The sequence below is a fragment of the Cataglyphis hispanica genome, chromosome 1, assembly GCF_021464435.1.
Source record: "Cataglyphis hispanica isolate Lineage 1 chromosome 1, ULB_Chis1_1.0, whole genome shotgun sequence".
Taxonomy (NCBI): Eukaryota; Metazoa; Arthropoda; class Insecta; order Hymenoptera; family Formicidae; genus Cataglyphis; species Cataglyphis hispanica.
Window position 1 is genome coordinate 9081479 of NC_065954.1, and position 23987 is coordinate 9105465.

The following is a 23987-nucleotide window of genomic DNA, read 5'->3' on the forward strand; positions in this document are numbered from 1 at the left end:
CAACAATTTGTGGAATCTTGGTCGTTACTATCCAGGAATCAAAATACTATCATTCGCATACGTTGCCAAAAGAATGGTGGGTACAACAAACATGGAAATCATAAGATTGGACGAAAGTGTCTCCCTCGTCGCATTCGTCTCGAATAAAATTCCTCCGCTGTCACCGGACGAGTTTCTCTTGATTCGCCGATTTTTCTCGGCGACACGACGCTGCTCGTATTGCGCGGGAACAAATATTTGACGTGATTTTTCTTCCAGCCCTCTGCCCTTTCGTTCGACCCTTCGTTGAATCTTCTTCTCCTCGGACCCTATCCCCGACGAATTTCCTCTTCTCGTTACCTCATTTTCCGCAAGTCCGATCCTTGTCCTGTTTTCGCAACCAGCGCAACATTTCTCTGTACCCCTCCTTCTCTCTCTGTTGCTATTACTTATTACCTTCCTTTCATTCCTTATCACCTTCTAATGCGCATCGATTCTTTACGGTTGCTGTATCTCTTTTTCCATGACATCGTCATCTCGTGTTTGTTTCTGCTTTACATCTGAATCTTTTCATATTATCTGCATTGAAATTTGCTATTATAAAATTATGATAGAACATAATAAATTTCGTTTACAGCTTACATTGTTGATTTATTAAAATTACACATGTGATTATTCGCTCTATCCTTATCGCACTTTTTCTCCTTATGTTCTTTTGCTTTTACATCGGGGTTTCCCGAGTTTTCGACAATCGCGTTTCAACGAATGGCCATCGATCTGTCTAGTTTGTCTCTCCCGTCGCAGCTGCTAACCGAAAAATGCGACGAGGCGAGATGCACCTGTAGCACCATCTACAAATTCGACGTTCCCGCCGTCGCTTTTATATCACGCTTTTTCACGCTTATCGCATTGTCCCACGTCATCCGTTTTCCGCGCGATTCATTGCGCCCAGGCGTTTCGCTGACACTTCTGATGTTTGATGAAAAAGGAAACAAAAAAAAATAACGCCACCGTCGGCGGAACTCTACAAGGGGAGAGAGCAACGCTCGTACTTGCGTCACGAAATTACTTGCTTACGGGATTACAGGATGAAGGCACATAGGTATGTGCTGGTATAATGCGCGTAATTGCCGCTAAATGCAAAGTTCCTGTCCAGCCAACTTTAATACTCACTGGACGAGGAAGTAAATTTGAGGAACGGAAAGTAATTCGAATAGATCATAATTAATATACGCGTAATTATCCATAGCGAGTGGTTTTTGCTTTTTTGTAAGTTAATATTATTGCTTGTAACAATTCTTTGTGCTTACACATATAATTGTGCCATTAAATATAATTATTATTTAAACACAATTATTTTACTATGTACAGTGTATTATATTAAACATAAGTCGTTCTCAGTATTCCAAACATAGTGGTTGACACAATGTCAGTTTGACATTTCGATTTTTCTCTTTCTACTTTTTAATTATAACTTTCACTTGATAAGGACCAAAACCATATGGTCGAAACGTCGTGATAGAATAATCAAACAATAAATTGCCAGTTTGGTCGTATAAACACTTGTTTATTAATTTATTTACTGGCGACATTTTTAAAATTAAACATAATAATTAAACATAAGACTACTTTTTTCCCAAAACTACTATATTTGAATAAGTTTAATAATTGTCACTTATTATATTATGCAATACTTTTTACATTTTGTGATAAATTGAACGGAAAGCTTATAGAAATTGCAATTTTTTTCGCCTACTCTTATTTGATACATCTTGCTCGTGATATAAGAAAGACGAGAAACGCATTCTTTGAACATGCAAATTCTCACGCGTAGCTTCGACGTTCCCTTGTCATTCTCGCGGAACGAGAGGCAATCTCGGTGGAATCGAACACCGGTTCCATTTTTTTCTCCAGAGGATCATTACCGAGCGTCGTGAGACGCGGCGCGAATTTCGATTCGCGTTTTACATATATCCAAACGTTCGCGCGACACATGGGGCTCTCCTCCAGTAGAAAATTTGATGTACTAACCGTTTCGGGAAGCGGGAAGGAGGTAGAAAAAAAAATATATATAGGGTGACTCTCTCGCATATGGCGCGCGATAAAAACGCGATGCTCGCGGTGTCCCAGCTCGCACGCTTCTGCGAGAAGATAATGCTAGGGCGAAACGAGATGGCCCATCTAATATGTCATAGAAGGGATAAAGGGGGTGAAGAAAGTGGGTAGGGTTGTTGAGGTTACTGCAACGCCGATTGCGATACCGCGTATTCTAGCACGGAGACATTTCGTCGGTATCGAAGCACATGAGAATTAAACAAAGATAGGTTTTATAGAGTTAATCGGTGTTTGTTAATATTGGATTATTCTGCGCAAACACGTGTTTTGAATCTTTATTACGTTCTTACATTTCTATATTTTTATATAAATGAATCTAAGTACATATAAGTTTCAATAACTATCGAAAGTTTTATTTATCGAATTTTATGCTTCACATTAGATAATATCTCAAAATTTTATATTGATAAAGAGAAAGCATACTAATATGATGTATAAAAATTTTATTATATTTTTGATATTTTTAGATTTTATAGAATTGAATTAATCGGTATTGTTAATATTGAATTATTCTGCAAAAACACGTTTTGTTTTTCGAATCTTATTACGCCTTTACATTTCTATATTTTTATATAAATGAATCTAAGTACATATAAGTTTCAATAACTATCGAAAGTTTTATTTATCGAATTTTATGGTTCACGTTAGATAATATCTCAAAATTTTATTTTGATAAAGAGAAAGCATACTAATATGATGTATAAAAATTTTATTATATTTTTGATATTTTTAGGTTTTATAGAATTGAATTAATCGGTATTTGTTAATATTGAATTATTCTGCAAAAACACGTTTTGTTTTTCGAATCTTATTACGCCTTTACATTTCTATATTTTTATATAAATGAATCTAAGTAAATATAAGTTTTAATAACGATCGAAAGTTCTATTTATCGAATATTATGCTTCACATTAGATAATATCTCAAAATTTTATATTGATAAAGAGAAAGCATACTAATATGATGTATAAATATTTTATTATATTTTTGATATTTTTAGGTTTTATAGAATTGAATTAATCGGTATTGTTAATATTGAATTATTCTGCAAAAACACGTTTTGTTTTTCGAATCTTATTACGCCTTTACATTTCTATATTTTTATATGAATGAATCTAAGTAAATATAAGTTTTAATAACTATCGAAAGTTTTATTTATCGAATTTTATGCTTCACATTAGATAATATCTCAAAATTTTATATTGATAAAGAGAAAGCATACTAATATGATGTACAAATATTTTATTATATTTTTGATATTTTTAGATTTTATAGAATTGAATTAATCGGTATTGTTAATATTGAATTATTCTGCAAAAACACGTTTTGTTTTTCGAATCTTATTACGCCTTTACATTTCTATATTTTTATATGAATGAATCTAAGTAAATATAAGTTTTAATAACTATCGAAAGTTCTATTTATTGAATTTTATGCTTCACATTAGATAATATCTCAAAATTTTATATTGATAAAGAGAAAGCATACTAATATGATGTACAAATATTTTATTATATTTTTGATATTTTTAGATTTTATAGAATTGAATTAATCGGTATTGTTAATATTGAATTATTCTGCAAAACACGTTTTGTTTTTCGAATCTTATTACGCCTTTACATTTCTATATTTTTATATAAATGAATCTAAGTACATATAAGTTTCAATAACTATCGAAAGTTTTATTTATCGAATTTTATGCTTCACGTTAGATAATATCTCAAAATTTTATATTGATAAAGAGAAAGCATACTAATATGATGTATAAAAATTTTATTATATTTTTGATATTTTTAGGTTTTATAGAATTGAATTAATTGGTATTTGTTAATATTGAATTATTCTGGAAAAACACATTTTGTTTTTCGAATCTTATTACGCCTTTACATTTCTATATTTTTATATGAATGAATCTAAGTAAATATAAGTTTTAATAACTGTCGAAAGTTCTATTTATTGAATTTTATGCTTCACATTAGATAATATCTCAAAATTTTATATTGATAAAGAGAAAGCATACTAATATGATGTATAAAAATTTTATTATATTTTTGATATTTTTAGGTTTTATAGAATTGAATTAATCGGTATTTGTTAATATTGAATTATTCTGCAAAAACACGTTGTTTTTTCGAATCTTATTACGCCTTTACATTTCTATATTTTTATATAAATGAATCTAAGTAAATATAAGTTTTAATAACGATCGAAAGTTCTATTTATTGAATTTTATGCTTCACATTAGATAATATCTCAAAATTTTATATTGATAAAGAGAAAGCATACTAATATGATGTACAAATATTTTATTATATTTTTGATATTTTTAGATTTTATAGAATTGAATTAATCGGTATTGTTAATATTGAATTATTCTGCAAAAACACGTTTTGTTTTTCGAATCTTATTACGCCTTTACATTTCTATATTTTTATATAAATGAATCTAAGTACATATAAGTTTCAATAACTATCGAAAGTTTTATTTATCGAATTTTATGCTTCACGTTAGATAATATCTCAAAATTTTATATTGATAAAGAGAAAGCATACTAATATGATGTATAAAAATTTTATTATATTTTTGATATTTTTAGGTTTTATAGAATTGAATTAATTGGTATTTGTTAATATTGAATTATTCTGGCAAAACACATTTTGTTTTTCGAATCTTATTACGCCTTTACATTTCTATATTTTTATATGAATGAATCTAAGTAAATATAAGTTTTAATAACTGTCGAAAGTTCTATTTATTGAATTTTTATGCTTCACATTAGATAATATCTCAAAATTTTATATTGATAAAGAGAAAGCATACTAATATGATGTATAAAAATTTTATTATATTTTTGATATTTTTAGGTTTTATAGAATTGAATTAATCGGTATTTGTTAATATTGAATTATTCTGCAAAACACGTTATGTTTTTCGAATCTTATTACGCCTTTACATTTCTATATTTTTATATAAATGAATCTAAGTAAATATAAGTTTCAATAACTATCGAAAGTTTTATTTATCGAATTTTATGCTTCACATTAGATAATATCTCAAAATTTTATATTGATAAAGAGAAAGCATACTAATATGATGTACAAATATTTTATTATATTTTTGATATTTTTAGATTTTATAGAATTGAATTAATCGGTATTGTTAATATTGAATTATTCTGCAAAAACACGTTTTGTTTTTCGAATCTTATTACGCCTTTACATTTCTATATTTTTATATGAATGAATCTAAGTAAATATAAGTTTTAATAACTGTCGAAAGTTCTATTTATTGAATTTTATGCTTCACATTAGATAATATCTCAAAATTTTATATTGATAAAGAGAAAGCATACTAATATGATGTACAAATATTTTATTATATTTTTGATATTTTTAGATTTTATAGAATTGAATTAATCGGTATTGTTAATATTGAATTATTCTGCAAAAACACGTTTTGTTTTTCGAATCTTATTACGCCTTTACATTTCTATATTTTTATATAAATGAATCTAAGTACATATAAGTTTCAATAACTATCGAAAGTTTTATTTATCGAATTTTATGCTTCACATTAGATAATATCTCAAAATTTTATATTGATAAAGAGAAAGCATACTAATATGATGTATAAAAATTTTATTATATTTTTGATATTTTTAGGTTTTATAGAATTGAATTAATCGGTATTTGTTAATATTGAATTATTCTGCAAAAACACGTTATGTTTTTTCGAATCTTATTACGCCTTTACATTTCTATATTTTTATATAAATGAATCTAAGTAAATATAAGTTTTAATAACTATCGAAAGTTCTATTTATCGAATTTTATGTTTTATTAAATAATATTTCAAAATTTTATATTGATGATATACTATATATTGATGAAGAAAATGCACACTAAAATAAATTTGATGAATATAAATTTGATATTTTATGAAACTGATGTGCGATACTGTGACAGTTTCATTTTACCATATTATCGCATACAATTTGTTGAATAAATTATTCGTTAACATTTTTTTCTATTATTATATAAAAAATAAATCTTTAATATATCCGGGGATGGGAAGTAGTAAAGATGTAAAGAAAAATTAAAAAAAAAAAACAACGTGATTACATGAAAGGAAATAAATTCTTATAAAAAGCGTCAGAGTATAGGAAATTACTCACTAATCTATAATTTGTCTCAATGACCGTCGCGACATTGGGCGCCTAAATAATCGATCGCACCGTTGATGATAGCATGCAGGGATGGCTATACCAAAGAAAAAAAAATAGTATCGATACTTTTCACACATTGTCAGAGCGCGATATGTCATGACCGGTATAAATAATCAGGCACAAAAATTAATAATAACAAAAATATAATTACTCTATTTATTTATTATTTCCAATTTATTTATCACAATTCAAAATCGGTTACATAATTTAATTATATCGAATTAAATTATCGTAAAAAGAAAGAGAATCCATCACGTACATAACAACCGAAAATCTAGTTTTAAAAAGGTATCTAATTATTTATAACTAATTTGTAAAGAAAGGAAATACCCTTCTGGTGTCTTGGAGCCATCCCTACGAGACATCGTACACAATGATGCGCCACCCTCGCATCGTTTAACGTGCGATGCACTCGTCGTGTGACACGGTCTTCTAGTTCTTATTAGTCATAGCCGCGGCAAGGGGAGGACGAGCTGCGGCCGTAACACAGGCAACGGCAGGTCGGGGGAGTCCTTCGCGGACACGGTACACATACACGCACGAGTACATACACATACACATTCGTATGTATAATATACGCGCGCGAGCGAGCGCTAGCTTACGGGGGGGGCTCGTAACGAGGGGCGCGCCCTTACGACTGCACCCCCGATATCGCCGACGCTAGTGTTTCGTCCGACGCTTACCCGTTCGCCTCGCGACCGTGTTTCGGAAACAAAACAAAAAAAAAAAGAAAAGAAACAAAAATACATGCCAGAAGCGCCGACGAATCTCGCGTCAGCCGCGCTCGAAAGTGCATATTATTTACGTGTACCTCTCATCAGTATATCGTCTGTAGATTTGCACGAGATTCTAAATCTTGTCGATTTAAGAAACACGAATTTATACACGCTTATCCATAAATTCGAAGACGAACGTCTACGAGTACATATGTACGTCCGCAATCATTGTAGTTTACATGGTAAATCTGAGTATATATTTATGAATCTGTCCTTTTGCGCAATCATGAATCCGATAAATTCACGCGGTCTATAGTAGACGGCGGTGACAAATTTATGCGTCTGCAATCCGCACATGTCCATAAATCTACGCATCTACTATTCACGCGCCTACAAATTCTCATACGTCATAGCGATTCTCTCTAATACGTGGCTATAACGGGGGAATTGGATCTCGATGGCCGTCAAGTGGACCATCGACCATCTGCAAAGAGCTAGACGACAATAATAATATCGGTTTAGCATGGAAGTGATGCCGTGACGCACCGGCAATCGGCGGGTGGATGCCACCGCGGGGGTTGCAACCCTTGTATCATGGCGCGCGTCACCCTCGCGTCGTTCGCGTTCGTCTCGCTTAAACTTGGCTCGAGGTATTGGAAGGAAGACCCAGTTGTGCGTGGAGAAGATGCGTCGCTTCTCGCAAGGACCTTACTACACTATCGGCGAACAGCTGCGATGGCGGATGACGAACGTGCAACACTCCCGCATCGGATTTGCGAACGTGAGGTAAATCTTCCGTTCAATGGCGTAACTCATGCAAAGAGCGCGATATGTCTTAGTTTTTTTTTTTGTTTTTTGTTTCTATCAACATTAGATGAAATGGCAATTTTCTATCTTTATCTTTACAGTGGATTTGAAGCCTGCAATTCGAAATTTAATTCTAATACATGATTATTTTTCTTTATTCCGAATAATTCACAGCAGAAATAGTCAATTATTTGATATCCGAAATTAATTATACAGGGTGTCTATTATGAGAACTGGAAAAATCTGAAATTCTTAGGGATTCTTTTGTACTCGGAAAAATCAGGGAAGTCTTATAGAACTCAGAGAATTAAAAAAAATAATATATATATACATATATATATATTTATCTGGTCAGAATGATCGAACGTTAAAAGAAGTTTTTTGAAAATAAAAGAATGGAAAGTTGTAAAAATAAAAAAATTAGTAAAATTTAGAAAAGATTTAACAACACAGAGTGCCTACTATCTGAACAAACAAAAACACGGAAAATTTTCAAGGATTTTTTTTGTTGTTGGAAAAATCGAGTAATTCTCATGAAATTTTATTGGGCTTCAGGAAATTTGTTTAAAAAAATTTTTTATTTAATAATGTTGCTTATATTATAAATAATCGACGAATCAAGTAATTTATGTTTTTAAAATATGTATATTATAAATATATATTTATGTGTTTGTTTATATATTTAATGTCTTAATAAAATATTGAATATGCAGTGTAAAATTTGTATTGTAATTTATAGTGATAAAAAAATTAAAATTTTATATGCAAGTGAAAAATGCTTATCTTATTCAATTTTTTTAAATACATTTACAAATGTAGCACTTGAAACTTAAGAGGCTCTCTGTTTTTCCTTCGAGAATGAAAAGCATTAGAAAACGCGTGTAAATATTTTTTGAAATTACACCAAAAGTTGTTTAAAATATTTTCTTTACCTGGAATTTTGCCACAAAAATACTTGCATCAAGAATTTCTTTTTTAAGATTTGAATAGATATCCTGTTATCCGATTATTTATTCAGCCCAATAATTGATTTATATATTATATCTTACTCACCAGGGTTTTTTTAATAGAGTTCTTTAAAATAAATCTATATACATATATAAAAGAAAGAAGTCCTCACTGATTGACTCATCAACACTCAGCTCAAAGCGTTCAATCTAGGAATGTGAAATTTGGAAGGTATATTGTTTTTATGATGTAGGCACATATTAAGAAAGGATTTTTGAAAATTCTATCTGAAAATGGGGGTTGAATTGTTTTATAAGGAAACCTATATCTCAAAAAGCAAAGATGTTACTACAGACATGAAAATTAGTATTTAGAATCTTCTTTAAGAATAAATAAACACATGTTTCACTATTTTGCGAAAATCCAATTAAGAGGGGTGAAAATGGGGATTAATTTTTTTTTATAAGGATACTTATATCAAAAATCGAAGATGTTAGAAAACTATCTAGTTTGTTAATACAGAAAACTCATGTTTCTACCACACAAGTGTACCAAATCTCAAAATTCACGCGGGCAAAACCGCGGGCAATAGCTAGTATTGTATATTAAAAGTAAATTAAAAATTTAATAATTAGGCACAAAATTAAAAACTTCTATTTACTTGATTGATAAAATTTGTTACATCGAAAATTGATCAAACACTGTGATATTTTGCTTAGTTCTATAGCGACTATGCTCATGTGAGAAACGCTAATTTTGTTTACTGCCGAACAATATTTTTTGTCTGTTGACGCGTTTATATGTCGAACGACCTTAAGCGCAATATACGCGAATTTCGCATGGCATTATTGCAAGGCACGCTCATGCGACGACGATCGTAAATCGTGGGGAGTTCTAAAGCACCTGATACTAACACGGCCTGGAAATCCCGTAAGATGACGTCGGTCCCGTACTCTCCTCACGCTTTGTACTTCTCGTCTCCGGCGTCGCCGTCGGTTCCGATTACTGTGCCCTCGTCAAAGGTAACATGCGGTACTCGATCCGCTTTAATTGGCTTCTGTAGAACATCACGGTTGCCAGTCGGAGTCTAATCCGAGAAAATTCGTGTAGTCCATATAGATTGCCGCTAATTATCAATCGGTTTACATTGAAAAAGTACGTTTATCTTATACGTAGATATGCACAGGCTGTTCCAACTTAATGAAACTTCACGATCTTATAGGAAATTGAATTTAAAACAAAAGTTTCTAAAAAAACATAGGTCCGGAAACATTTTGTTAAAAAGTTATAGCTAATAAATGTCGAAAAATCACGTTTTTTGATGATTTTTAAAAATTACTTCAAAACCCTTCATTTATTTGAATAAAGTAACGAAATAAATCTGATGGGTAATTATAACAAATTAAATTATATAAATTTTATTTAATTTTGATAAGGCGTTTAAAAGAAAATGAGCTCAAAACAAAACAAAAAAACACGGAGAAATTTAAAAAAAAACCTCTTTTAATGGTCTTTGTGTAAACACTACATTCATAATGCAAATGCAAACATAAAAAACATTCTTATTGAATTTTGATCATAACTAATTACTTACAGAAAGTTTATTAACTATAACATTTTAACGATGCGTTTCCGGACCTATGCTTATAGGAAATTTTTTGTTTTAAATTCAATTTTCTATTCTATAAGATTTTACAGTTTCATTGAATTTTTTCATTGTCCTGATCTGAAACACTCTATATAAATAGATATATAAATAGATATATAAATCCCCCTTTCCCCCTTCTCTAGGTTCATGTTTATGCGACGATATACAGAAAACATTTGTACGCATATATTCACGTAGGCCGTTTAAAAAATCCTGCATTTATAAATTTCATGTAATCACTACTAGAAATCCAGATATGTTTGCAGATAAGCGAATCCGTGTATTCGACTATCTAAGGAAAATCGACGCGATGCACAGTCTCTTATACACACGCGCATCTATAAATACGTACATTTACGTAGAAAACGTATACAGGGTGTCCGATAATAATCGCCCCACCGGAAATGTGCAGGTAGAGTGAATTAAACTGAGTAGAAAAGTCCTGTACCATTTTGCGATTTTCGCAATAATTATTGAGAAATTAATTAAAAAAGATCGGCCAATGCACGCGAATATTTAGCGCGTTGCGAGAAAGGACGGCCCTCGCGGCATCGCGGTTACTAGGCGCGCCGTGTGGGAGGGGCGAGAGGAGGTTTATATCGCGGGCATTGGCCGATCTTTTTTAATTAATTTCTCAATAATTATTGCGAAAATCGCAAAATGGTACAGGACTTTTCTACTCAGTTTAATTCACTCTACCTGCACATTTCCGGTGGGGCGATTATTATCGGACACCCTGTATATATATATTTCTATAATTACAGTGTGTGCGTATGTGTGCGTAGAAGTTAATCGTGTATATGTAATAAACACATATTTGCTTATGAGTTTCTTTCATTATCTCGCAAATCGAATAAAAAAATGTAAAACGATATAGTACATTCTGGACGATAATTTAGATCATTTCTTATCTCGCCGATACATTTACCGTCTTCTTGCCGAGGACGCAAAGGAGGTGCGCTCGCTTAGAAATCCCTAAATCAGGATTAAGGACGAGCTATAGCTACCGGTAATCCTCTGCACGGCAAACTAATGTCTCGTTCGCGCGCGTCGTAGATTTTGCGTTCTGTGTCACAGTTGGGAATAATACGTATTAACTCGTTTGCACACAGGCTCTTCGTTACCGTGCACGTTGCCGCTTCTCTCGTTTAGGTCCTGGTCTCGTTGCCATTATTTCGATAATCCATCTTAATTTAACCTTGGATGAAGTCAAAACGAGCTATTTATTTATGCCTCTTTGCATCTCATCCTCTCGATTACCTTTGCGGGATTTAGAGTCAAGTAACTCTTTACTTCGTTATTTTTAATGACAAAATAAACAGTGATTCTTCTCGAATAACATTTTATTTTAAGATTTCATAATTAATCGTTATTGAAATTTTAAAAAATAGATGCTTATGAATATAATATTATATATTATATTCATTAAAATAGATTATAATAATTATATCTATTTTATTAATTAATATACTTATATACTATATGTTTATAATTATTAAAATATATATATGCACTTATGAATACGAATATAAAAGATGTAAATGATTTTAAAAATGCATAAACTTTTTTTTATTTAATAAAGGAGTTTTAAATATACATACAAGATTTTGTCCACAAACTTGTTGTGAATAATTCAATACATTCTGAAAACTTGGTCGTCATATTTCATGAACATGCGGAGTGCGCCATTCGAGATACATGGATTCGTAAATACATTATCATTCCAAAACGACGTGTGTACCACGCGAAAGAATTCGCTATCGATAAAAATTCCCGATGCTGTCGAAATTGTATGCCGACACGTGCGATCACTTTCTTTTCTAACGGGCGTCCCTAGGGACGCGCTGATCTCGCCGAATCCCCTTGTCTTTCGATTCCCTTGAGGCGCGAGTCAAGTACTTGGTATTCAGACGATAGGCCTCCATCGAAACTTGAGCGGCCGCGGGCCGAAACTTCGCAGGGTAAACGTCTTATATTGGATCTACGACTCCGTTAAGTCGTAGCGAAAAAGCCGCAGGACCGATACGAAAGGAACGAAGACGAGAAAAGAGGAGATAAGCAGAGAGAGAAAGAGAGAGAGACAGCGTTGCGAAATCGATCGGCATTGCTCGTGCGTTCATGCCTTTGTGTGCGAACACGTGTGCGTGCAAACGAGTGGTTTTGTTCCCCTAGATAAATAGAAACATCGCTTTTCGAGACGGGCTTCTTCTGTGCGCGTGGACTTTAATAATACGTAGATTTTTCAGTACAATTTATGTTAACTGTCTCCCGCGTGGATAACACTTTGCGATAGTAAGAAGTAGCAAAAGCTACAGCAACAATCAGATATCGTGCTTTTTTTAAATTCTCTCTCGCGAGATATTTAAATTTAGATATTAATTTTTAGATTCTACTATAATTGTTTGTGCAAACGCTTTAAAAGGATCAATATAAGATATTATCGAATTAAATTAATTTGATTTAATTTACATTAATTATTTCTTTGATCGCGATATCTCTGAATTTACGTACAAAATTTTACCTAGCCATTGTATTCGATGAAGGAAGGTTCTCCAGTATGCGCGAGTATCTCTTGGACGTTTAGCTCTGGGTCCAACAAAAACGAGCGAAGAAATTCATTCGTCGTTGAGACGCACAGTGAACGAGCAAGGTGAATTCCCGGCGACGGGAACGCGATTCTCGTCACGATCAAAAAAGACGGGGCGCTCTAATGCCGGGAAGAGAAAGCGAGGAGAGAGAGAGAGAGAGAGAGAGAGAGAGAGAGAGAGAGAGAGAGAGATCCGCTTGGTATTCGAGACGCGAGTTTCGTCGGTATGGTCGAAGGGGTCGTGATTGAATCTACCCGTGGAAGGTGACCGGCCATGGTCCAAGGAAGGAAAACACCCCGAGCGGCATTTATATCCTACGGGATTCGACCCTCCCCGCTAACCCCCACGCGCAAGCTACGACAGGAATAGTTTTATTATAGCAAGCGCGTTGACCATAACGCGCTCGTGGGAACCCCCACGATGCCCCATCTTTTCGTTCCCTCTTCTCCCACCGTGCACCGTCGATGACATTCTTTCAGCTATTTCTTATACAATTCCGGCAACGCTAGTATGTTCATCTAATCAGATCGAACGTCGAAAGAATAGCTCTGAAAAAAAAAGAATAAAAAATTGTATAAATAAAAAATCAGTAGAATTTAGAAAAGATCTAATAATGCAGAGTGTCTACCATCTGGAAAAACATGGGAAATGGAATTCTCAGGAATTTTTTTTGTACCTGGAAAAACGTGGAAAAGAATTCTCAGGGATTTTTTTCTGTACTTGCAAAAATGTGAAAAGGGATTTTTTTGTACCTGGAAAAATCAGAGAATTTTCCTAGAATTTTATTGGGGGAATTTATTTAGGGAATTTTTTTTAAAAATCTTCTATTTAATAATTTTACTTTTATATTATAAATAATCGGCGAGCCAAGTACATTATGTGTTTAAAAATTATTTATTTTTATATACTTTTATACTTTACATATATATATATATATATATATATATATATATATATATATATTACGTTTGTTTATATACACTAACAGAAATAGAAATCCCAATACGGAGAAAAAGTTATGTTGAGTGAATGAAAATTTGTTATATTAAATATATTTACGTACAAAAATATAAGAGAGAAAAGCGATGAAAAAAAGATACCAATATTCTAACAAAGCGATTATGCAGAATAAGAATTAAGTTATTATTATCATACGTGTGATATGTGATTTAAAGAAATACGGAAATTTTGAAGATAACGTGCACTATGCTAAGGGTGCAAACGTAAAGCAATTCGACGCAAACACCCTCCGGCTGTGTTTCCTCCCTCACTCGCATCTGTTTCTTCCCGTCACCAGCATTATTTATTTGTTCCGGCATACGGTGGTGTATCATTCGTAAACGCGTAGGTTACAATAAGCGTCCGATTATGAGCGGCGAAACCTTTTAGGTGGATTAGTTAATAGACGATATTTTTCTCTTGGTTATAATAAATATATATCATATTATGTCGTAAACAGAGCGTTCTATAATCAAAACGCAATAATAAAAGTGTAGAATAACATAGATTCTTTTTATTTTTATAATTAATTTTTTTATATACAATGGAATAGTTAAAAATAGAGAGAGAGAGAGAGAGAGAGAGATTTTACATTCAAAAAAGAAATTTATAAAATATATAAAATTCTAAGTAGTTTGTGAATATAGGTAAGAGCGTGACAGGATGCTAAATTTTGATGAAGAAAAGATTATTGCGAATTTTTTACATTGGAAATAACATGATATTTTTTTTCATACAGTTTTGCTAGAACACCCTATATATACGAATCTGTGCCCCTGTGCACAGGCAAACCGCGTACAAGAAATCATCGAAGCGGCTTGTTGCAGGCGTCGACTAAGCGCGAATCGAGCGCTAGTCTATTTTTTCAGGTCTTACGGGATTTACTTCATTTTTCTTTTCCTGACTTCATAATATATCATCTCACTTATATCGGCCCGTTCATCTAATCTGTTTTATTTTTTTCCGTCGCAACATTGTTTATTATACACCATGCTTTAAAATCGCGTACGTCCATGCAGAGAGGTATGGTTTTTTAACGAATTTATATAAACTTTGTTATTTATTTTATCTCTCTCAGAAATGATTTCGTATTCTTTAATTAAAAAATTAGCTTATACATTTTATAGAAATACAGACAATATATTACACTTGCAATTAATTCCAAATATATTTTATTTTAAAAACTGATTTTTTTTTAATATATAATCTTCAAGATATCTAATATTGAATAAAACAACATAATAATGTATATAACATTCTCTAATGTAATATTCTTAACTAAAATGTAGTATACCTTTTTATTTATTTAGACTTTGCTTAGTTTTGTCGATTATAAGAGAACTGAGTTTAAACTATTGTAAGAGAATTTTTTATTATAAGTATATAAAAATTATATCAATAAAATAAAATTTTACGTTAACATCTTAAATAAATTTGAAAGTACTTATTTATAATTGACGGTTATAATATTATTATTTCATAAATCGCGCGCAGTCCGTTTGACGTTGCAAAATAGAAAGCGCTCTGCGCGTCGATGGCGGTATAAACTCTCACTTTAAAAGTTCCCCTTCGTGAACTGACGTATGGGTCACATGGCGCTCTATATGTAATATATACTATACTTCTCGCAGCCCATCGCTCGGTCCTTTTTTTCCCGGTAAGAAACTGTCTAGTTTTGAAATACGTTCCACCTTCCGAGATCGTTCGGCTCTCCCCAGCTTACTATCATATTGAATATGGAAACCCATAAGTCGGGCGATAATGCAATATGCCGACGTCAGGTCCCAAGGTTTACATGTCGCATCGATAGCATAGACTCGCTTATGAGAATTCTCTATTAAATCTGGCTTTACTGCCACTTCTTCTATCGATGCGTTTATCGAAATGCGTCGTATATTCGATTTCTGATGTTACATATCCCTCTTTTCTTTCTTAGATATTCATCTTCTTATATTTACTGAGATTATAGATTTATTTATTTATGTTATTTTTTAAAGATTATTTTAGTATTTTTAAGATTATTATATTCTTATTAAAATCATGAAAGCGGGGTAGAGAAAATAATTTTTTTTTAAGAATTCTAAAATGAACAAGAAATTATAAAAATATTAGAATATTATATTTATATCAATACTTTCTGGAAATCAATTTTAGATATCTATTAGACGAAATTGTGTAAACATTTGATATTTATTAGAACGATATGTAGGAATTCCAGAAATGATAAAGAATTGAGTGATATATTACTATTAAAATAATTGTAGTATCCTGTCATAAATTGTATATTTTATATTTATTGAGAATATTAACACTTAATACAATATTATGTTTATTATATTCATATAAATTTGCTTTTACGCCGCTTGATTAAATATCTTAATAATTTTCTGATAATATGACATATTTACAATCTTATTCACATAAAATAGCATCATTAAATTTATTTACTAGTCCCCCCTTTTAATCCATGTTTATAACGCTATCGCTAACAACATTACCGAATGAAGTACCTCACTTTCAACGATCCCTTTCATCCGTTAATGCATTCCGCTACTTCCATCGATGTCGCGTATTCAATCCGGCGTAAATAACGACGCAGCGTCTCTTTCCGTTTCTCTCACTCCTTCGATCGATCGATTGGAACGTGCGGCTCGTATTTTACGCGTGCCGTAAGCAGCTGCCTTTCAATGCCCAGAAGGGAGGCGAGGAAAGGACCGAGAGAATACGATCGAAATGAACGAACGTTGTCGTAGGAGTAAAGGGTGGCGCGGAAGAAATCATTGTTTAACGCCATCGACATTTGTAAAGTTTTACGCCGACGTTTTTTTCCCTGCTTTAGTCAAATAGAGAGGAGAGCCAAATTGATCTCGGATGTGTGTTCCGATGCGAGTGATCATAAAAAGCCCTTCCTGCCCTGACAAATCGATAATGCACTATCATCGGTATCACGCGATGTTCCAATTAAACGAGAACAGCTCGTAGGCGGGAAATGAACGTGGCGTAGGAAAAGACTGATCAGTCCGACTCTTATTAGATGAATATAAGAGCCACGTCAGCGCTCTTCGGCTCTTCAGCTCTCTTTTCTCCGCTTTCTCCCTCATTCAATCCTGTACCTCGTTTAACTTACGTCCCGAGAAATTCGGCCATAATTACTGTTTGCACGTCAAACAGGCGCGTGCTTGTTTAGGAGATTCGAGCATTAACAATGTCGAGAATGGAAAGAAACGTGTCAGTGCAATTTATTATGTGCTAACACATTAAGGTCTTTGCTCATTTAGCGAATAATTTTCAGCTCGTAAAAAATGTTACGCTAAATTAAAGGACTGCAGTTAAGGGAAAATCTGCAAAACGTTAAAAGGCACTCTGTACATATCTGTAAAAGTGCTTATAAACCTTAATATTTATTATAATTTACAACTTTTTGTATAGTAAGAGAAAATTTTATTATAAAATGCTGTCCTCGAGCGACAAGGAGACTGTGTGATCGCGCTCTGTGCAGAAAAGACAACACATGACGTACAATATAATATAGCTCCGGGCTACAGATTCCATCTCGCATCTGGCTTTCGCAAACATGGACGAGCGCGCAAGACTCGTCATACTTGAATAAAGATATTAGCGATAACAATGAGGCCGCGAACTCCCGCGACACATTTATGCGGTCATAAAATTGAAACATCTGTCAAACACTTTATTCTATAATATTTACTTAATGAAGCGTAACCCGCCATTAATTCCATTTCCATGAGAAAACTCCCTATTAAAGTAAAGATCCATTTCTCGGCGAGCAACGATAAGCGATCGTGTAATCGCGCTTCCTTCAGAAGACGAAGTATGACTTTTAACGATTTATGCTAAATCGAGGAATCCCGGAATCCCTGACTAGCGAGTGAAGACATTAGTAACGTACGGTGGCTTACCGATATCCGCGCGTCGACTCTCCGATACGATCCGACGACTAGCCGCGTAAGCTGCCTAATTCGTCGTCGGGCCCTTATCTATGGTCAGGGTCTCGCTTGCGGCAGTTGACAGTCGCGATAACGTTTCGGACTGAAAATTTCTGTATGTAACGCCAGAGGCAGAACGCGCCGCGGTCTGATTTAAGGGCTTGTCCCTCTCCCTCCCCTCGCCCTCGCCCCACCAACCCCACGTCTCCACAGGCGCGTTACGCTCGCCCGCGGGGATGGAAAAGCGCCCCAACGTGGGCGTTATGCCACCGGTAGATAGTCGGCCGCGATAAGCTAAATGCTCGAGCCCCTATATTACGGCTCTCGCGACCGGGCCCTCAAGCTGTAAACCGAACCACATCGTTTCTCTCCTTCTCTCTCTCTCTCTCTCCTCTCCTCTCCTCTCCTCTCTCTCTCTCTCTCCCCATATAGTTGCGGCGAGACAGATCGTTCGCAGAGACGACGCACACATCGGTTCTGCGCTTTACGCGCTACTTTCACGAGATTGTTCCTCCCCCCGCCCCTGATTCGCGATAGCAAGCAGCCACTTGCCGCGAAACGTTTATGTTTAGTCGCGCTTGCATTCGGTGGCTAACCGCTTCCAATGAATATGCAATGTGTTTAAGATGATAATCGTAATGCATTGGCAAAAGGAGATGATTCTTCATAAAAAGAAGAAAACAGAAAAAAAAATTGGTCACCATGTAGCAAGATTTTGAAATGTGCACGGAATTTTAGATGATTCTATTGTATGCAGCAATATCAGTTTATAAATATCAAAGATTTATGTAAAAATACAATATCGCACGATGTAGAAAATAATTGGATAATGTAAAATCAGTAAATCAGATTTTTATATGATTTATATGTGTGAAAAGCGTAATGGATGCAATAAAAAGCGCGACGATATCGTTTTATATTTTATTTATATTTTTTATCAATACCGAAAATAAATCGAGTTTTAACGAGATATCGAGCAGCTTTCGCTCGATTTTCACAGCGAGTAAGAGAGAAGAGAGAGAGAGAGAGAGAGAGAGAGAGAGGGAGGGAGAGAGAGAGAACGAAAGAGCTTACCGTGATTCGAATGAGAAAGCTCTTGAATTTACGGCATATATCCTGCGCGCGTATAAAGCTCAGCCACGACGGCCTTGGCTCAATTTCCGCCCTGGTCGCGCCCTAAATTTTAGATAACGCCGCAACTTGTCCCCCGCGTATCCTGTCTGCGGAGCGAATCCGCCCGCGATTTCTTGGATCCGCATCGTTCCCCGAGGAAAAACTTTTACCTCCGGCGAACGGGGCACCGAAATTTAATTGCTTAACCGAATCCCCTACAGTTTGGGCCTCGTGTCGCCATCGAAGAGCATCCACGCGATAAGATTTAAAGCGCTTTAACCGAACCGCCGCTTCTGACTTCCTTCAGGCTTTTTGGTGAAAATTCTATTTGGGAAACTAAGTACAAGCTTGAATGGGGGAAGGGGGAAGAGGAGGGGGGGGGCTAGCGATTTAATAAGGGTAAGGGATCAAAACCTGTACGTGGAAGTTCAAGTGCGAACCTCAACTGATTGTAATTAGATTTCTGCAATCTTTAAATATAACTATCTCTAAATTACAGAAATAAAATTATATCATGAAACAACGATAAAACTTTGAGGAAAATTGACGGAATAAAGAAAATTGATCAAAACCTATCTTGAAGTTATTTAAATTATTTAAATTATCACATATTCTATTAATGGAATTTGAGTGCTACTTGCAAATTGTGTTGCAAATGATTTTGTTTTTTTTTTTAATTTTATAAATATGGATTTGTAAATCGTGAACAATACATTACTACTCTGCAAGATGAAACAGACGCCTGACAGAATGCAACCGTTGCTACATTGATGTCTATACTTAGGAGACGTTGACTTCATAATTCTATCGAATATCTTTCTTATCTCCCTCTCTCGGAATAATGATTATCGGAATAATATTTATGCGATTAAAGTCGAAAATGACTTTTCAAGGAGCGTTACCGCTGATTATTCGTCATAAAATTTATCAATTCAGACAGAATCGTACATAGTTTTAACGTGCAATCAATGGCGTTTGATTACGCGATATCAACATGCACGTATCCAGCAGGTCTACGAATGATTAATGAGTTGCAATGATAGTTATTTGGCGCGTCTTTCGATGTAAATCTGTTATGGCAATTTATTCCTTCTTTTATCATGTAATTCTCTTAACTCGAGTTTATTTGAGAAAATGCAATAAAGTTTAGTGAACGTAATAAATCATTCTGAAAGTAAATTCCCTGCAATATTTGCGATATTATTAATACATTTTCAAATTGAATTTTTTGCAGTGATGATTAATATCATATGGAGGAATTTTTGAGTGACTATATTTAAGTATATCTGGTATAATCTTATGATACTTTTCTGCCTCTCTCGTTTTCTTTTTATCTTTTTATCTGTCACTTACAACCTAATATATAACCTGTATTGATTTTTATATAATTTGACATGACACTGCGTAAAGATGTCATATAAGTGAACAGTGAAAGCGCGAAGAGGGATCATTCATTCTCTGTAATTATGTAACATTTTCGGTAAACGGTGGATCTCAATGCTATGTATTGGATATAATTACATATATTGAAATTTAATTGCAACGTGGGTACAGCTAAAGAGGTCGGGGCTCGGAGAGAGGCTTTTAAGAAATACCGCTGGGGAGGCAATTAATATACCGGTCGGTCGGCGATTATAATTCCATCGCTACGTCGGAGAAATTCTGAGATGTCTCCCGGCGACTACGAGCTCTAGTTGAATGCATAAAATACAGGCACTAATTGCATCGCTAACTGTAAGCATAGAATGCTAAGTACGGACTACCGGGCTCGTCCGCGCGCAAATAAACGCGCATTTTAAATCGTGCGACGATTTTATAAAGCACGAGCCTCTGGCGATTTAATACGGCCGGTTGATCAATAATTATACGAATCCGACTCGCCTTGCAAAAAATCTCGAGTGTCCGCTAACAACTGTACACAGCTTGCAGTTGGCGCGAAGTGTCTCGCTGAAATACGATGAAATGAAATTATTTTCATGCGGGATCTATTATAAGATCGTGATCGAGCTTATTAAACGGGCTGAGAGAATGATGGCAGCAACCGATAGAAAGTACATTCGCGCGTGTCATGAGCAAACTCTTTATCACATCGCATCGTATAAGGTACTAGCTCACTTCTTCTTATCTGAGGATTTGCACGGCATTTTATGCCACACATAATCAAGTATTCTCCAACATGCAGGATGATTTAATCTCGTACAGTATATACAGGGCGTTCCAGAAGTACATTGACAAATTTCATGTGTTTATAAAGGCCGATAAATACCGAAGCAAGCCAATTTTGCCAATAAACCCCTATGCGCATATGAGCCATTTTTAGTATTAAAGACTCAAAGGAAAACTAACAAGGAAATCCAACAAACTCGAAAATTCTGACTGATGAAACTTTATATACATGTAGGGGCGGAGGGGAGGGGGTAAATATATAAATTTAAGAATTTTTAGTTGCAGCTCAAAAATTATTTTAAGGGGTAACATCTCATATGTAGAGTTTTTTGCTTTTCTCGATATATCTCGAAAATTTTTTAAGATATCAAATCGTTTTATATAAAAATTTTATGATAAAAACATTTCAATTTATATATTAAGGATGTATGTGACATATATCGAAATACTAACAAAAGTATTAAAATTTCATAGATTGTTCTACTATTTCTTTTGAATATTTGTGCAAAAACTATGCACAATTCTCTTAATGGTTTGGAAATTATTTAAATTTAAAGTTACTATTGATTCTTATGGAAAATCGCCTATTGTAGAACTTATTGACAAATTTGACAAAGAAAAAAATATTACCAATAAAATAAAAATTTTCACATATATTAAGGAAATTCTAATAAATATTTATGCAAAACTTGATTTAGATCCACTAATTTGTTTAAAAGTTATTTACTAAAAATTGTAGAAAAATATTATCTGTCTCTTTTTCGCTTTCTGCAAATTACTCGTTTTTCATTGTTTCTTGTAGTTGATTTCAGAGAGTATTCACGATCAAAAGTTTTTGCTATAAATTAGGAAGAATATTAATTACAATTATTTTCTTTTAAACGTCAAAATCCATATTATTTTGTGATACTTTAATTTTTTTCATAACCCGAATTTTTTTTTTTAATTTTTCAAACAGTATAAACGTAATAAACATGTTTTCTTTTCAATTTTGACAATTTTTTGCTACTGTTGTATATCCAGAACATCCTTAATAAAATTTCGGAAAAATAATTTTTTTTTTTAATTTTTATTTTTGTTAGTTTTTGATTCTCTAGTGGCTCATTTGTGGAGTTTATTAGCAAAATTGGCTTGTTTTGGTATCTTTTATAACTATCTAAAGTTTAATTCTGAGACACCGTTATATGTATGTAATTGCAAGTATCTGTTTTATAGTATCGAAAAAGACTTATTACTTAATTGTTTGAACAAATGTCAGAATTTTCCGGAATTAATATTTAATATTTAATATTTTTCTATTTTAATACACACATTTCAGCGAAATACTTAATTAAATTTTTTAAAGTTTTTTATATATATAGTCACATACGAGTATGTGACTATACAATATCAAATACAGTTATTTATTACATAATTTGTAAATTATATTTACACTATTAATCTATTTCTATATTTGTTATATCCATACTATCAATTTATTTTTATATAGAATTTTTATATTTTAGAATTTATATAGAAACAGTTTGTTTTTTTTTTCTTCTCAATTTAAAATTTTACAATTTATTTAATATAACTCTATCGGAGAATTTTCAATCTTACGTCGCTTCAAGGATCTATTTTAAGAGTTCATTCATCTCTTGAACTCTCTTGAGTTCCAAGGTTCATTACACGGAACTTGGAGATTCGACCGACGGGTGCTGAAAACCTGACGTTGTGTTTGCGAAGTTGCCCGAAAGTGCGGACGCGGCATTTAAGGAAGGCATTTCAGACCGTGCAGGGGCTGCTCGAACAAGTCAAGGAGAGAATGTGTGTGTGTGTGTGTGTGAGAGAGAGAGAGAAAGAGAGAGTGACGGGCTACTAACAGCGGGATTCTTCCGTTAAACACTTACGGAGGCTTTAACGCACGAAACGCCTCTATATTTTTCTCGTCTCTCTCCTCCTCCCCCTCTCGAAAGAGGGGGGGGGGAGAGAGAGAGAGAGAGAGAGAGAGAGCTGCCGCCGACGCTCGAGAGCTATTTATATCGTGTCGATTGCGCGTATTCCGAGGGTGCCGACGCGCGATCCCCCGACCAGAGTGTATGCAAACAAGGCGCTTGTTTCTAAATTGGGTTGCAAGTCGGGGCCCATCGTTAATTAATACATCTCGTGGCGCGAGACCGAATTAAGCGCGGCGCGTAACAGACAGGCGCGCCTTCGAAGCGCGGACATTGCGAGGGTGCTTCCGGTTTTCCCACCCGGCTTTCGCATCCGAACGGCCGTCCTGGGAGTCGTACCAATCATAAACGGACCGTCAGTGGGAATGATGGTTATGAAACCGTGGATTTTCGTCGAGTGCAGACGTGACCGGGTTGCGAAGGCCCGACTATTAAGACCGACGCGTGTCGCTTGACGAAAATCGTCCACATATTGGGTTTTCACTCGTGGTGGAATTTTTTATTCATGATATTGAAATGAGGATAGTGTGCCAAACAAATATAAATTATAATACATAAATTGCAATTGTATATTTTACTTACATATATAATTTTGTATTTTATTTAATAATATTTTTTTATTTTAATTCTCCTAAAATAATCGCTCTAGTACGCAAATTTCAATACTTGTTCATTAGTAGTGATAGAAACACGAAGAGTTAAGTTTGATGTCATTCTAGAAATTGCTTCTGACAATTGTTAAAAATGAAAGTTTGTCAACAATGGAGAAATTGAAGTATTGCGCCGTGATAAAATTTCTTCA

At 33.9% G+C, this 23987-nt stretch overlaps 1 protein-coding gene across 3 annotated transcripts in view; it reads left to right on the forward strand.

Moving 5' to 3' along the window:
• The window catches only part of LOC126849826 (protein prickle), a 147123-nt gene that overhangs the window by 82041 nt on the left and 41095 nt on the right, over positions 1 to 23987 (forward strand). Inside the window, exon 1 of one of the 3 annotated variants that reach the window (XM_050592123.1) lies at positions 7682 to 7821. The exons of the other annotated variants lie outside the window; for them this stretch is intronic. Within the exon in view, the coding sequence (XP_050448080.1) occupies positions 7721 to 7821 (101 nt within the window). The 5' untranslated portion in view covers positions 7682 to 7720. Of the gene's footprint in view, positions 1 to 7681; positions 7822 to 23987 lie in introns of those variants that run through there. 3 annotated transcript variants of the gene reach the window in all.